General features: G+C 46.5%; 1 protein-coding gene across 1 annotated transcript in view; it reads right to left on the reverse strand.

The window, feature by feature from the left end:
• LOC138469559 (vomeronasal type-2 receptor 26-like) overlaps window positions 1-17,832 on the reverse strand; it is a 158,008-nt gene that overhangs the window by 50,367 nt on the left and 89,809 nt on the right. The window contains exons 4-5 of the mRNA XM_069609029.1: window positions 16,742-16,900; window positions 15,263-16,075 (exon numbers count right to left, since the gene is read on the reverse strand). Of these exons, the coding sequence (XP_069465130.1) occupies window positions 15,263-16,075; window positions 16,742-16,900 (972 nt within the window). The remainder of the gene's footprint in view (window positions 1-15,262; window positions 16,076-16,741; window positions 16,901-17,832) is intronic.

The following is a 17,832-nucleotide window of genomic DNA, read 5'->3' on the forward strand; positions in this document are numbered from 1 at the left end:
TGAAGAATTAACTACAATGGGATATAGAAGTGCATCTGAACGAGGAAGTCAGAAAGTGTGACAAAAAGATGATAGGAGGTGATTGTCACAAGGTCATTGGAAGAAGATTGAGAAGGGCAAAGGAGCTGTGGAAAGGAGAGGATGGCAGAAGGAAGCATTCCAACACTAGAAGGATAGAAAGAGTTGTTCAGTGGGTTTGGGAGAGAATAATGCGACAGATTGAGGAGGATAGGCATGGCCGGTCTGCACATAGGTTGGCATTAGAGTAGGGATGAGGTATCAGCCAGTGTGGAACCTCGAGGAGCCATTTTAAAATAGAGAGAGTACATTGAGTGTAATGAAAGAGAACATAATAAGGGGTCAGGGTTTAGCCCTCATGTCTTGCCCAATGGCCCTGGCAGTCCCTCGAAATTGCAGTCTCCAGCTCCCACTCAACACAGAGCTACAGTTTTCCCTCAAACTCCAAGATGAATCCCATAAGAGTTTGGCAATGTATATCAGAGCCTGTAACCTGCAGCATGTAGCCGATCAGAAGCAGGGGTTGGAAGCCTTTAAGCTTGTAGCTGAGAGACATTCAGAGACTTTCCAGGGGAGGCGTGGGGAAGGCTGACCTTGGAGAACTAAGAACCTCTTTGTTACCTTTCTCCACCCCATTTATTATCGTCACCCATCTTGTACAGCCATCCTGTATCTTCAGTGGCTCCTGATTCACTTTCTGTGTTTTGCTGTAGGCAAATATCTTGGTTCTGCAAAGAGGGTCTATTAACTAGTTAAATATGCCATGTTTTAATATTGTGTTGATTTTTATTTTAGCTGCATTTTTATTTATGCTTTAATGGAAAACCTGTTCCTTATCTGAAATAAAGAATATGATGTTGATGACAGAGGAGGGGGATCTGTTTGGTTAGTGGGAGAAGAGGAACCATTCAAGACAGCTTTGTTTATTTGTTGTTGCACGCAAGGGCCTGAGCTCTGCACCTTGGTCTGTTTGGAGTTTTTCTGTGGCACGAGCATCGAGGCATTTGAGTCGAGAGAATACCTATCGCAAAACCTGCAGAATTCTAGTGAAAGTTATTGTAAGCATATTTTAAACTCACACACAAGTTAGCAGCCAGGGCTCAAGTCCTAAAATAAAGTGGGGGGGGCCCTTACACGAGCATAGGGAAGGGACGGCACACGAACTGAACAGACACCAGAACGAAATATGCAAATTCCATTCAAATTATCTTTAACAACTGAGAAAGTGTAAGCATTTGCCAAGAGAACAATTTGTATTATTACATTGCAGGATACTTATAAAAGGTACGAACCTTTTAGGATTAAGGGCCTCATTATAAGTTGTGCGGAATGGGTTTAACGGCGCCGGTAATGGTGTGGCGCCGTTAAACCCATTCCACACTATTACGAGGTCCCCTCGCCGGGACCCGCTCTGGACGTCTGGTTTTTCCAGACGTCCATAGCGTGTCCCGCGAGGGGACCAGGGAGCTAACAACAGGCCCGTTCGTAATGGGACCGTAGTTAGCTCCCTCCCCATTCCAATTGAGCCCTATGAGGGCTCGAATGGGAATGGGGAAGGACCAGGCCCAGGTTCCCTGAAGGAGGAAATACCGGGCCCTCCATACTCGGAATGGCCCGGTATTTCCCCATTCAGGGAACCCGGACACGATTTTGGAGGCAGCCATGCCCTTATTAAGGGCATGGCTGCCTCCAAAGTTGTAATGAGGCCCAAAGAGTCTTTCACAAAAGACATCCTTTGTTAGGCGAATGTCAATACACAACATTTCAGCATCCATCTGCTACCCTATCTGTTTGGTCTTGTGGCTGAGTGTCTTGCTGCCCAATCGCGTGCACTGGGTTCGGTGCCCAGCCATAACACTGCAGACATCAAATGTGTATTTTTTTTTATTTTAACAGTTCCTAACACACATAAGGGGGACAACGGCCGCCCTTTTGAAAAAGTGGGCGGATGCCGTCTACCCATGTGATCCCTTGGCTTGAGCCTTGTTAACACCCCTAAGAACCATATTTACTTTGGAGGCAAGAGGTATGCATCAGTCCCCTAATACCAGCATTTGTTGCTAATATTTGGGGACAGCAAAAGTAATGTGTTTCATGTTTTGGTAAAAGATGCTAGCATTTTAAGCAAAGCAAAATGTTCGCAGAATCATTGATGGTTATGATCCATCTGCCGTATTGATTGCTCTATGGCACATTTAAATCCAATGGCTGGCAGCGGTAGACTTACAATTAGAATGCGTGCATTATTCAGACCTTAATATGTATACAGAATTCATAATGGACATGAATACTTATTTGTGTGTGCAGGTCAATTTCGTTTTTTGTAGACAAGCTGCCTGTGATTGAGTAACATTGTTGTGATTTTCCCTGTTTAAAGCTGGGCACCCATTTTTTCGTAATTTAACCTTTAAAACCAGTAATTTATATACTTTTATGTTTTGGTCAAAAGGCCTGTTTCTTGCCCAGAATTGTGGGGTGAGACTGTATGTCAGGGGGGTATTATTTTAGCAGTTCCCACTCGACGTAGTAGTCATACTTTAATCAACATTTATTAGAGGGTGTTGACTATACAGTATGTGCGAATGTAATGTCTTGTGCGATTCTGAAAACTGGCATTCCCTTCACTCTGCTTTACTGTACTGTTTGATGCCTGTGTGAGATCAATAACTCCCTGGTTCCGGAGAATAAAGAAAGAGCAGTGTCAAAGCTGAAATCTCCTCTTTCTTCAGTTCACTGTAACAAACCATTTCATAGAATTATATACCATGCCCAGTAAGCTCTTGGTTGAAAATGGGCCCTGCAACATAAGGGAGACTTAATAAAGTCAGACTTAAATATGCTTTGGCAGCACCAGGGACAAAATCAGAGGAACTAACCACTGAGCAGGTGACAAGAGTGTGTGTCATCCATTCTGAACCCCCTACTGGCATCCAGCTCGGGGAGTCCCAGATAGGGCAGAACTCAGCAGTTGACCAGCATCTTTGCCTCTTTCACTATGAGCCTTGCTTTTCTGTGTCCTGCTACTTATCTGTAAGTACTCAGCTTCACACTCACCATGCACTTCTCATGCTATCTCTTCCTTTGCCTTCTTCTTCTCTCGTCATTCTCCTCTCCTCAGAAACATCTTAAATCTCTTCCCATCCCTATCATCTCTTCTCCTCAACACCACCACGCTTCTCGCTCCACTACTTCCCAAAAGCTACTCCAACCCTAACTTCCATTACACTTCCTCTTCTCGCATCTACCGCCAGGCCCTCTCTATTCCTCAGACTCAATGTCGACGTGCTTTCACACCTCAGCGTCTTTCTATAGCACATTCTGTCTGCAATAAAACCTTCTTTACCTCACACTTCCTCCTGTCTTATTCTCCTTCTCTTGCCCTCGTTACCCTTACTGAATCATGGATCTCTCATTCTGACTCTTCAACCATATCTCCCAACTAATTGACTATCTCCCTCCTGATCACCACCTTACTGTCATTGGTGATGTTACCTCCCCTCTCTCTCTGCTGCGTTAGCCACTGACTTTAACTCTCATCTACATAACCACTTACTCTCTTCTGTCCACTCTCTGCCCAGCCATTCAAATGATAACTCTGTTGACCACATTCTCATCTCCTTTTAACTCTATGGGCCTCATTACAAATCGCCCGTTATGGAAACAACGGTGGCGGTAAACCCGCCGCCACCGTTGTTTCCATGCCAGGCAATCACAACTCCTGCAGGCGGGAGGTGATGTTCCCGCCAGGTCTGACCTGGAAACACCGGCAGCATTACGAGATGTTTCCATGATCCACATTCCCATCGAGTCCCATAGGACTCGATGGGAATGGGGATTAACACCATTCCGCCTCCATGATTCCCGGAAAACCGGGATTGTAATGCCCCGGTAATTCCTGGAATCACGGAGGCGGAATGGTAATACGAGTCCGGCGGTAACCAGGCGGTTTTACCGCCTCAGTTACCACCAGACTCGTAATGAGGCCCTCTGACTCTAATATCGCCATCTCTCCTTATCCCTCCAATCAATCTATCGTCTTTGCCTCAATCTTCACTCCAGCATCTTCCTCACTCCCTTGATCTACTATGACTAGTGCACATTTAACTCCTCCAGACTCCCTGACTCTGAAATCTGATCTACACCACTCGTTCTACTCCTATGCTGAACTCATCTTTCCATCCACTGAAGAAGGCTACACTAACTTTAACACTGCTCTATATAGTCCATTTTCCTCTCACTACCCTCTTACTACACTCACACTTAAATCATCCCCTCCACAGCCCTGGATTACACCTCTCATTTGCACCCTGAAAACAACAATGTGGAAAACCTTTTGCACTTGGAAAAGGTCAAGACAATCCCCGTATCTCCAACTCTATCTCACTGCTTTTCAAAACTATCCCTCTACTTTCGACTCTGCCAAACATGACTTCTATCTCTTTCATTTCCTCTCAATCCTCCCAACATAGGTGCCTCCAAAAATCTATCAACTCTATTCTCTCACCACCTAAACCCACCTCCATCTCCTCTATTTTGCAAATGATCTTGATGTATACTTTGCTTCTAAAATGTCTACAATTCACAATACCCTTGTTACTTACCTTCCACACCCTCCCTCTGTTCACTGTTCTCAACCCACTCCTACCCTCCTCTCTTCCTACTATGTCTTCCTTTTGCCCAGCCAACCCTGATGAGATTCTTGAACTACTCCTCAATGCTAACCCTTCCAGGGCCCCCACTGACCCACTGGTCCTGCACATAGGTCATTGTGTTGCTCCACATCCTGCTTCCTCTTCAACTCCTCTCTTGACAATGCCATTTTTCGCTCATCCTATGAGACAGATACTGTCATCCCTCTCCTTAAGAACCATGCTCTAGATCCTCACTGTCCTGCCTACTTTCCTTGTGTCTCTCTTCTACCACACTATTTCAAAATCCTAGAGTGAGTAGTATTTTATTGACTCACTGAGTTCCTTTATACTCACATCCTCTGGGACCCTCTCCAATATGGCTTCTGACCTCTAAATTCCACAGAGACAGCTCTTCTCAATGTCAGCAACTTCAACTCTTCCACTCATCATGCAAACCTTTCATCTATTATTATTCTTCTCGACCCCTCAGTTATCTTTGATACTGTCGACCATTCTTACCTTCTCTATACATTATCTCTCCTTGGCATCAGAGATAATGACCTCGCTTGGTTTGCATCATAACTTGCCCTGAGATATTTTCAGGTGTCCTGGAACAGCTGGAGCAACTTCACTCTCTATTTTTTTTTATTTTTGATTATTCGTTATTTTTGGTGCAAGCACCTTTACAACAAACTTAAAAAGTCATAAAAACAACATAAAACAAACGTATGCAAAACATGTATTCACTTACATTTGAGCCCTTTACAACAATTATTAAAACAAACAGATTAAAAGAAAAAGCTTAATTTGACATCAATTATTTTGTTCAGCTAAGCCAATAACACACATGAACACTCAATTCCACATACACATTTTACTATACAATAAAAATTAATTCATGCACAGAACACCATGCAATAATAACAGAATTAGCAAAAGCACATTCAGAGCCTTGCATCAGTAACCCTATTACCTAGGATCATAGATCTGTTACAAGTAGTAGGTAAACAGGAAACAAGGTGATTCCAGTTAAGTGATGAAATCCCTGTTTAATTATCCAAGACTAGTTTCAATAATTTTTTAGCAGAGGACCTAATGCAATGAGTAAAGATTTTTATAACCCCACATACATTTCAGCCATAGGGTTTCCAACACAAAAGGTACGTCATTTTTTAAATAATGTGCTAAATGCTGTTCCCTTGCAGAATCAAAAAATGTATAATATAAGGTCAAATACTTCAATGTTTCATACTCTTTATGACAAAATGGACAAATACCATCATTAACAACACCAGTGTCATCCTTCTAGTACCTCATACGTTGTTTCGTTGGAAAAAGGTTCAATCTGAAGTGCACTTCACTCTCTATACTTCAGCTCTTGGTGCCCAGATCTTTTGTTACAGTTTCTCCTATCAGCTCTTTGATGACTATACACAGATCTTTTCCTTTCACTCCTGATCTGGTGAGCTGTTGACAAAAATATCAAACTCTCCCCCTGCCATCAAATATTGGATGGTACCTCACTCGCTCATGCTCAACGCACTGAGACTGATTAGCTGGCTATCTATGAAACAAAGGGCTATGTATAAACATCCTCTCATCATCTTTAAAACTATCCATTGGCTCATCTCTCACTACCTATCTGCTCATCTCACTGCGGTTTCTCCTCCTTGCTCGTTACGATCATCCTCTGCTCACCTCCTTGCCACTACTCGAGTGCCCTGTACTTCTCATTCTCTATCTCTCTCTCTTTCTCCTCGTTCCTCTACTCTGGAATGCTCTTCCTCTCACTCTCTGTGCTACTCCAACTCTACCACTATTTAACTCCAACCTCAAAGCTCTCCTTCTTTCTGAAGAACCTGTTTTTAGCACTCTACGCTATAGCATCACCCTGCTCCTCTCTCTCCCTACCCATAAGGACAACAGTATAGCACTTTTCCATGACCCTTCCTCCGCCATCCCATACCTATGTCGTTCTCTCCTGTCCTTGTCCCTGGCTTATGTTTCCACCTTCCCCTGCAACATATGGTCTTCAAGTCACATTCTCTCACCCCTTTGTAAATGAAAATGTTCCCTGCTCTGTTATTAATGGTACATTTTGTAAGCAATTTTGTCCCAAAAATGTATTGCTTTCCCTGTGATGTTTATAAATAAATAACAATACAGAAATATATGTGGGGAATATGAATTAAGTAATATACACCCGTTCTTGGGGCTGAACTGCCTGGTAATGGCCCAGACATAACATGGATTTAACATGGGGCCCGGGCATCCTTACCACATGGTTCAGCCCCATAATTACTGCCTATTTCTATTAGCAACCCTAGGCCAACCCACACTGTACTAAGAGAAATGTCTTTTGAGAAACATGCCCACCCATGCAGAGCCCCTTTTTTCATTTCTATGACAGCCATTTCAGGCGGGAGTTGAATAGAGTCACAGAGACCCCAGGACATCAGGTAAGTGGGAACTGGTAGGGGTAGTTATAGGTGCAGAGAGACGATAGAAGCGGTAGAGCTTATAGAAGATGGCCAGTGGGTGGGTCAAGAACTCTGGTTATTCCGAACCAAGGCCTGCATTGTGTGATTGAGCCCTGGTTTGGAGAAATTTGATTCGCTGGCACACCCACAGAGGGTGCTAATGAATGGATTGACCATAGAACCCAAATGAGAAATATCCAGGAGATGTGGTTTTTCATTTGCGTTCATTTCAGAAATTCACATCCCACCTCCTTCTCGAATGCGCCCTGCGCTTGCCTATATCAGGGTGGCCGGACAGCAGGGCAATGGATGCAGAGGCCCGCCCCGCTGCTTGCCTTTGTGTTGTGAGTGTGCACCCAACACCAATGTTTTACAGGCTCCAAGCATCTCTGTGGTTGCAGAGAGCACATTTCACAATGAGAGGACCTTTAAAAATGAAACATGCATATCTATCCTTGTTTGAAGGATGTAAGAGCAATTGGGAAAGCAGCAGCTCAGCCTGCAGCTCTCCCAGGTCAATGAAAATGCATGAACAGTTCAGAAATTAACCTATCATGTATTGTGCCTTCCTCTCCGCCTACTCAAAACGGCTGCAGGTGAAGGTCTTTGATTTTTCCACATTTCAAAACGCATTTGGTTTGGGATTTTCGATGCACATTGTCATGCACAGAAATGCACCTTTATTTGCACAAATGCTCAAATGCAGTGAAAATAGGCCTTTGAGAGTGCACATCTAATATACATACATTTAGATTCCCTTTGTGGATTGGGCTGCACCTTATTACTCTAAGTAGTGCATTTCTTCACTTATGCCTGTTTGAGTGTCTGGTCCTAAGTGTGCATTGCTGAACACGAGTGGGTGTCTACGGGTTGCAATGTAGTATTCTGGTGCAGTTTTATTATGCATATGGTTTGCATGAGGTCTGCAGGATTACAATTGCAAATGGTAATCAGATGGGGTTGGCAATGCCGAGGATGCAGAGATAGACATGGAGGCATGTCTGAGTAGTGAGCATCAGGGGTTTAGGGACTGGAGCCTTCTTTTTCCTAACATGTCCAAAAATGAATTAGCAGTGCAAGTCATCTTTGGTTGTTTGACCACTTTTTGCATTTCATTAGGGAGTTCCTGCTCGGCAAGGTATGTAAAAAGGTCTGATGTTGCTTTGGAAGTATAATGGTCTTCACAGATGCATTATTTCATTCTGTGGCCAGAAACAGGCACAGAAAGTTTAGTTGCCATCGGGATGACTCTGAGGGCCTGATTCAGAGGTCTGTGTAAAAATAGAAATCTGTTTTCCCAAGCCGGAACAACACATTTCTAAAATGCACCCTATTCTGACAGGGAAAGAATGTGATGCAGGGACATGAAAAAAGCTCGGGTTTTGCATGAGCCTGATTTACGGCTTAACAACTGCCCTACAACCATCAGGAATGCAGGGCAGCCACAGGGAGGAGATTCGCCTCCCAACAGCACTGTCTTAGCATGACAGAAAAAGGAGTTAAAATACGACACTTCTGAGGTGTCGTTAAGCACCACTACACCCTTTTCCCCTCAATAAAAATAGCATTTCTTAGACTGCAGCACCACTTTTCTAGTTTAATGAAAGTTTAAGAAAACTTTCTTAAATTAGAACAGTGGCAGTCTGAAATGCTTGCAATGGCACTGAAGCACTTGGTCCCCCGACAATGAAAGATTTTAGAAGCTTTTGCTCCTGGAAAGTATGTCATCTCCCCTACAATACTTCCACCCTCTTCAGAATGGTGGCGCTGGAAACTGGAGGGGAGAATTTCGTAGATCCACACTCTTTTTTTGTCATGAGGTCACAATCGGCCCTTGATAACCCGATTCTTATGTTGGCGCTGTGAGCGTGCTAAAGAGCATGAATCACTACACCAAATCTGGACGCCCAGGCTCCACCACTATTCTCAAGTGGGCCTGGGCCAGGGACATCATTTGGAGGTCGCCAGAGGTCGCAACTGGGCTGAGCTGTGGCTCTTTACATCTGGGGTGGCTGGCTTTCTTGTTCAGGCCCCTTAAAAAAGAAGAAAAATAAGAACAGGAGTGCCACAAGTCTAACACTTTCAGCACTGACCCTAAATAAGAAAGAATAGGAACACCAAATACTGTGTCTTTCTGGAATTCTATACAATAATTGCTAGACTCATTAAAGGTTTATTTCAGGCACACTTCAGCGGGTGAGTCACTGATTTAGTCTGTTCTTAAACGCCTCACTCAGCCTTTCATCCTTCTGAGGTCGATAGATGAGTACCAACAAGGTTGGGTGATATTGGGTGTATATTTTTTCTATGTAAAGCACTTAAGCATAAGTGCTATATAATAACACATCATTATCATTTGGTCATGGACGTCTGCTTGCATACACAGTCATTTGGTAATATGGGCCTATACACACTGATCTTAATGATACATATGGCGATCCATTATTGTATGAAATGTACATCACATAGTGACATCATAACTATATTTTTCATAGTGTACAATGCTATGTGATGTGACTTCCTGTTTTGTCAACGCGTGAAATGTTGTGTTCCATCACCCCCCGTGATATCACTTTGGGGCGGGCTCAAATGACATCACTTCCTGTGATGGCATCAGGGGGGTCAAGGGTCTCATGATGTCAGTTCCGCTACCCCTGGCATTTTGGTGAAATGACGTCCCTGTCCTGGGCGTCTTTGTCGTACACCACAGTGCACTGCCTTCATTCTGCCTGTTTTTGACGACGGCCGCTATAAAAATTCTCGGCAGCACTTTCCTTAAATATGACATATTCATTATTAAACGAAAGTGCTGCCGAGAACACAGCGGCACCCGTAGAGGAAGCACATGGAAAACCACATGCTTCTGTGGACTAGATACAAATGTGGCACGAAGCACAGGACAGAACGGAGAATGTGTCAAGGGAAGGTTATAATAGTGGAAGGGATGAAAGGAATTTCCTGGGCAGCAATTCAATTTGACTGGCTTAGCTGGAGAACTTAGGCATTGAATGACCAAACAACAAAAACTAGCATGCCATGCCGAAGGCATATCTACTAGTGCAATATGTGACAAAGTGTGAGGAGAGAGAGGAGGGGGGGAGCGGGAAGGAACGTATGTTCCAATATACTGCGGTACAAGTCATGGCTAGGACAGGAAACAGAGGGAGGACCGAACAGACAGATATTTGAGACAGGAAGTGCAAGGGAGTGGGAGGAAGACAAGTGCACCTAGTCTCGCCGCAGGGGACAGGGTTAAGTATTGAATGTTTGCTCCACCAGGGAACCAGTCAGCGAGCTCAGTAGTTTGGGGAAGAGAAAGAAGGAGGGCAAGAGAGTTGGATTATGCCAAGCAGAGTGCTCTAGAAGGAGCGTATTTATGTTCCTGTACCATGCACTTCTATGATTACTTTCCATGCTGCTATGGGCCTGTTGTAATGTGGTTTTATAGTACTGTCTTTATGTGTGCAGGTACTTCATTGTCAGCATCTGTTGAAGCCGCAGCAGAGTCTATGAAAATCCTACCCAAGGAGAAGATAATCTGCCATCGTCAGAGGACCATCAAGTGGATACTGAAATTACACTGTATCAGTACTTTGATGATGAGAGTAATGCAGGCAACATGGCCGATGTAGTGGAGGATGTAGCCATGGAGCAGTCATTTGTGGAAGACAGCCTGCTCACCCAGCACTTTCCTTAAATAATGAGTTATTAAACGAAAGTGCTGCCGAGGACACAGCGGATCCCGTAGAGGAAGCACATGGAAAACCACATGCTTCTGTAGACTAGATACAAATGCGGCACAAAGCACAGGACAGGACGGAGAAGGTGTCAAGGGAAGGTTATAATAGTGGAAGGGATGAAAGGAATTTCCTGGGCAGCAATTCGATTTGACTGGTTTAGCTGGAGAACAGACGTTCTCAGCAGTGTGTGCAGGAAAAGAAATGTGTGAAGGAGGGGAGAGAGCAACTTTCACTTTTGCATGGGTATTATAAGATGACCTAAAGGAAGGTGCCATTACAGTGTGAAGTGGTCAAAGAGGGTAGTATTCTGATGGCTGGGCAAGATGTGAAAGTGCAAAGTGGAGGCCGAAAACAGAAGGCAAAGTTCACTGAAGTGACCGTGGGTGTACTGGTGGATGAAGTTATAACAAATGAAAGAATGTTATTTGGGGCAATGGCAAACCGGACACCTCTTTCTGTGAAAAATAGCCTTATTGGCACCAAAGTGAATGCTGTTTCCAGTACTTTGCGCATGGTTGAAGCAATGAAAAAAGGTGGTATGATGTGTGGCGCAGGGTTCCCGAGAAGTATCTTGAGAGCAAAGAGCACAGCAAGGGCACTGGTGGAGGATCGCCCTTTGACCCAAATGATTTGCCCACAGAATTAAAGGTGCTTGCATTTCATAGGGTCTGTGAGGAGAGAGAGAAGGGGGGGAGAGGGAAGGAACGTACGTTCCAATATACTGCGGTACAGTCATGGCTAGAACAGGAAACAGAGGGAGGAGTGGACAGACAGATATTCAAGACAGGAAGTGTAAGGGAGTGGGAGGAAGACAAGTGCGCCTAGTCCCGCCGCAGGGGACAGGTTTAAGTGCTGAATGTTTGCTCCTTCTGCACCAGGAAACCAGTCAGCGAGCTCAGTAGTTTGGGGAAGAGAAAGAAGGAGGGCAAGAGAGGTGGATTAGGCCAAGCAGATTGCACTAGAAGGAGTGTATTCATGTTCCTGTACCATGCACTTCTATGATTACTTTCCATGCTGCTATGGGCCTGTTGTAATGTGGTTTTATCGTACTGTCTTTATTTGTGCAGGTACTTCATTGTCAGCATCTGTTGAAGCCGCAGCAGAGTCTATGAAAATCCTACCCAAGGAGAAGATAATCTGCCATCGTCAGAGGACCATCAAGTGGATACTGAAATTACACTGTATCAGTACTTTGATGATGAGAGTAATGCAGGCAACATGGCCGATGTAGTGGAGGATGTAGCCATGGAGCACTCATTTGTAAAAGACAGCCTGCTCACCCAGCGACCACTGACGCTTGAGCAGACCAGTGGAAGAACAACAGGTCTATTCACGGACGACTATTGCCGTCTCCTTGCCACCACAGATACATAAACTCTGGCACTCCCTCAAATGCGTTGTTACTTGAAGACTCAGGTGTGCACCCTTAAGAAGGGAAATTCAGTCACACATACGGATATGGCATGTGTAACTGATGCCTTGAATGAAATACAACGAAACATAGGCACACTGTGCTCATCAATTGATAGTGTGGCAGTTGTGGTGAGCAAAAGTGTCAAAATGTACATCCAAACGCAAAAGCAAAACTCATAAATCATGAATGCTTTGAGGCAGGCAGTGCAAATGTGCAGTGCCACAGTTAAGGGGAATGCATTGTGCCTGCAAACACTGACCGATCTATTGAAAGTGCAGGAAAAGGAGTACTTCCTATTGACGGCCGGCATGGTTGTGCCAATTTTGCCAGAGGACAATCCAGCAGTGGAATCGTTCAGTTCCCCTAGCACCTCTACCAGCAACGATGCCCATGAGGTTGCACTGCCTAGTCGGCCACAGAGAGAGTGCAGGTGTAAGCATGCTAAAATAGAACAGTAACAGAAAACATATTGGTAAATGTTTTTGCAACGTTTGGTTACTTAATTTCATTGAACAGTTTTGTAATGTTCATTTGGGTCATGTTTACCATAGTTTAAGGGGTGGAGACAAGGTTATTGATGAGGAAAAGTACTTATGACCAGGCTTGCACATTGAAGATGTTGACGCATCACCATTCAAAATCGATGAAAATTGGGCTGGTTGTGTGCACAAGGACCATTTCCTGATGGCTCATCCGAGATAATGTAGACTTCCCATAAATCAGTCCAGGACACCAATGTGCTTGGTCATACTTTTATTGAGCAAAGTTTCATTTGTTAACAGTTGTCAATACACTTTCAAACTCAATGGGCCTCATTATGAGGTTGGCGGTCCCGCAATAATGGAGCCGATAAGGCAATACCGGCCTCCAATACCGGTCTGTAGTATTACGACCCTAGATGCCGGTCCCACCGGCATCGACAAGAACCCGCTGTGGCCGTGCACCACCGTACCGGCATGCGGGCATGCGCGCGGGTGGCGCGCCCGTAATACAGGCATTCTTGCAACGAAGAGGACACCACGAGTCGCACGGACATGTACATACCGGCATCGAGATGCCAGTAAGAAGGGCTACCATGATGCCGCCAATACCGGCATCGCGGACCACCCGTTAACCGCAAACTGATGTGTAACCAAGTGCCACAGGTGCACACAATCAGCACAGGTGGAGGTAATGGAGTCAGGGCCAGCACAAAAGGAGCACACCCACACGCCACACCCCTTTCCAAACCAAAATGCTACCACTTGCACTTGCCATACTGGGGCTGGAGGACATGCCTGCACTGCTACTCCTTGAGCAGGCAGTACAATAGGCAACACAGAGGAGACGCAGGAGGAGAAGGAGGATGAGACTTGCCCAGCAAATCCCACCAGTGCAGGTAGTTGTTCCCCGCAGACAGCCATCAATTCCACAGATAAGGGCCAATCCATTTGACTTAACCCCAGCACAGATCCACACCCTGTACTGGCTGGACAGCGACACCATCACCAACATAGTGGAATTAATACAGGAAGACTTGGTCAGCCTGATCAACATCCGCACAGCCATCCCCCCTCTGCTGAAGGTGGCATCTGTGCTCCACTTCCTGGCCACAGGCACTTACCAACACACATTGGGCCAAATGCATGGCATGTTGCAATCATGCTTCTCTGTTGTGTTAAACCAAGTGCTGGATGCACTACTGAAGCATGCAAGTGCCTACATATCCCTACCACGGACACAACAGGAGGCGAATGCCAAGAAAAAAATCATTCCATGCACTGGCAGGCATGCCCAATGTAATTGGTGCCCTCAACTGCACGCACGTAGAGTTTATAGTCCCACATGCCGTGGAGGTGGTGTACCGTAATCGGAAGCTATACCACTCCATCAATGTGCAGATGGTGTGTGATGCCAGCCAGATAATAACACATTGCTGTGCCAGATACTCAGGATCCACGCATGATGCCATGGTGCTGTGGAACTCCTCACTACCCCGGTACATGGAAGAAGACATTGTACGAAGTGGCTGGCTGTTGGGTGAGTCTGCCCCCTGGGCCATGGGGGGAGAGGGATGGGGGGCTACATGCATATACAAGGGGAATGCCCCCTGGGCCATGGAAGGAGAGGGATGGGGGGGCTACATGCATATGCAAGGGGAATTCCCCCTGGCGCAATGGGAGGAGAGGGATGGGGGGCTACATGCATATGCAAGGGGAATGCCCCCTGGGCCATGGGAGGAGAGGGATGAATGTATCTTGAGTTATCCATCGCCACACAGCCCTCACATGTGCGTACATAATGGCCCTAGTTAAAATGCATTGGGGGGCCTGGTGGTTTAAATGCTTAGGACCCTAGGTCATGTATGTCACCCAAGTCTCGCACCATGGATTGGCATGCACTGTACAGGGCTGATGCACATGTGGAACGTACCATTGCCACCTGACACGGAGCTGCCACCACCTGGTGAAGTAGAAGGAGAGCAAGGAGTAGATGTTGGACATAGGCCAGGACGTGATACACGTGAGGGTCGTGCAGTGCGGCAATTGGTTGAAGACCAATCATTCTGATGTACTTGGATGCAGAGGGTGTCATGTATTGGAAACTGTGGGCACTGGGTGTGTGGGTATATGGGCACAGTTCACTATGAAGCAATACATTGACAAACAACAAATAAGCAATGTTCACTCGTGATGTCTTGTACACAACAGGTGTATTAGTGAGATTATTTGTACAACATGATTCAACAATCCACGCCCCAACACCCCTCACCCTCCCCCCACACACCCCCACTCTACCCCCACACCCCCCAACATCCCCAGTACTACACCCACCACCACCCTCCACCCTCCCCCTAACACCCAAAGTCAACAATGGCACAACATGTGTCTGCATGTATTCGTAAAGAGAATCTGCAGGGTGGCCCTGCTACTGTGGTGCCCCCTTCAGAGATGGGGGTTGGATATCTGAGTGCCATGCACTTCGCAGGGACCTGCACACGGGGCTGGTCTGCCTGGAACTCCCTGGCGTGGTCAATGAGCCAGATGGTTGTGACCCTAAATCCGGAGTTTGCCGCTGCTCCATGCTGTCAGGAATCCTGGTGAGGATCTGTCCCAAGGCATTGAAGCCATTGTGCACTTGCTGTGTACTTGAGCTGATGGTCAGGATTACGGCCGCAGTGCTGTCATGGATCACACGGTGTGCTGTCTCCCCTTCAGCAAGGTACTGCTTGACATAGCCTTGCATCTCCTCCTGCCGGCCCTCCATCCTGGACAGACATCCCTCAAGGTCCCGTATGGCAGTTTGGGTGGTGGTTGGTGGGTTATGTGGTGGTACTGCATTCAATATGGGGCTGTGCAATGTCAGAGACCACTCACCAGGGCTGCCCTGTTCAGATGAATCCCGGCAAGGGGTGTCCTGTGGGGTGACCTGCGAGCTAGATGTTCGGCATACAGGCTCTGAGTGGACGAGTCCTGCATTGCCGTCATTGTCAGGGTCAGCTTCCTCATCGACAATATGCTGTGCCGATGCAGCCATCTCCCCAATTGTGCTTGCAGCAGCAGACTGTGTGCCATCGTCCATGCCAGATGTGTCCTCGGCCTGTGTCGATTGTGTGTCCGGGGTTGCAGGGGCAGGTGTCTGCTCGTCCTGTGTGGGTTGCAGTGTGGCTGGTAGGGCACTGGTTGTTGTCCCGCTTGCCCCTTGGTCCACTTGATGTAGATGGTCCGGTGCCATCACCTTGCCACCTTGCCCTTTTGGCTGGTGTTGTGCATTGTGCCTTTCACTGTGCTTCTTCGCTTTCTGCATCTGCACCTGTGGGGGACAGAGAGTGGCAGGGCATCAGTGATGGTGGTGCATGCATCACGCATGCGTTTGTCTTTGTGCAGGTGGTGCCATGTGATCAGTTGCATGCCTGGCTTCACAGCGGACTGGGTACATGCAAGGTTGGGGGGTGTTGTTTGGAATCGTGCAGGTGCTCACATGTACACCATGGTGGCTGCTGTTGGGCCTTAATGTGTGTTGGGAGTGACGTGCTGTGTGACACGTGCAGGTCATCTGTGTATCGGGTGTGTATTTGTGTATGGGCGCAGCATGCAGCATGCATTGGGATGTGATAGTGGTGGGCCCAGCATGTGTATATGGATATGTGTTGGTGTGCATGATGGGCCATTTATTGGCTGCCGTTGCTGTCACATTTGGAGGTCAATGGTGATGATTAGTTGTCATGTGTATGCAGGGACACTCACCTTCACCTGCCAATGTTGGCACGCCAAACTCAGCTCCACCAACTCCTTCAATAGACTCCACATCTATGGCTGAGCTGCAAGTCTCCTCCCATCTGGCCAATTTCACTGGTGAGTGAGGTCCTCCACCAGTTGCCCGCCCCTGGCTCCGATTGGCCGAAACTCTCAGCCTGAGGTCATCCCATCTTTTTTCGCAATTGCGCTCTGTGCGTGCAGTGGTGCCGACTGCACTTACTTTCCGGCCAACTTCTTCCCAGATGGCATTCTTCTTCAACTGGGCTGGATGCCTGAGGTCGCTGCAGGACACCACATCAGCATTCGCCACTAGGGTGTCAGCTAACATGTTCAGCTCTTCATCCTTGATCCGTGGTTTACGCAGCCGGGCAGTGCCTTTCTGGGTAGACTTTGACATTTTGTCCGTGGTGTGCTAGGAGTTCTGGTGGTGAAGGTCCTGTATGTGGAGGATGGCAATGGATTGTGTTTTTGAACATGGCCGCCTAAGCATTTCCCGTTCCGGCACGATGATGATACTTCCGGGTCCGGTAATAACAGGCCCGTTCTTAGCACTATGTTAATACCGGTACCGCTATTTGGGGGTTGCCGAGGCCGGAGCCGTTATGTGCGCATTCATTGATGCCATTATCTGGGGGCTCGGGCACTCTTAATCACCCGCTGTTTGCGGGTTCGAGCCAAGACGGTCATGTTATTAACGGCATGCCGTGAATGGCTGCTTTTTAGCGCCAAGCTCGTAATGAGGCCCAATGGCACTAACGTGTGTTGTCCTATTTTCGCACATGTTGCACAATCATACATTTCATCCATGTTCTCATAATTATGTTCAAACTTTGCAATGACCACCATCCAGTGGTGTCACATGAAAAAATTACATCACTACGAACATTGCGCCCATTGTCTTCATACTCGTCATTGCGTATGGGGTCCTCCTCCTTGTCCACCTCCTCTGATATTCCATCCACTGGCTCAGGCAGTCAGCGTTGAATGGCTAAATTATGCAGCATGCAGCACAGCACTCCAATTTTGCAAACTGTGTCTGGAGCATACATGATATCCCCTCCAGACACATGCAAACACCTAAAACAACTTTTTAAGAGGCCAAGCATCTGTTCGATTGTGTTCCTTGTCCTCATACGTGCTGTATTATATTTCTGTTCAGATGCTGTGTTTTCATTCAAGATTGGTGTCATTAGCCACAGTTTCAAGGGGTATGCTCCATCCCTAAGCAGTCAGCTTATGTCTGACGACAAGCCACTCATTACCACGGGCAAGTTGCTGCTACACATAATGAATGCATCATGTGCAGACTCA

The sequence above is a fragment of the Ambystoma mexicanum genome, chromosome 1p, assembly GCF_040938575.1.
Source record: "Ambystoma mexicanum isolate Mex_15411 chromosome 1p, UKY_AmexF1_1, whole genome shotgun sequence".
Lineage (NCBI taxonomy): Eukaryota > Metazoa > Chordata > Amphibia > Caudata > Ambystomatidae > Ambystoma > Ambystoma mexicanum.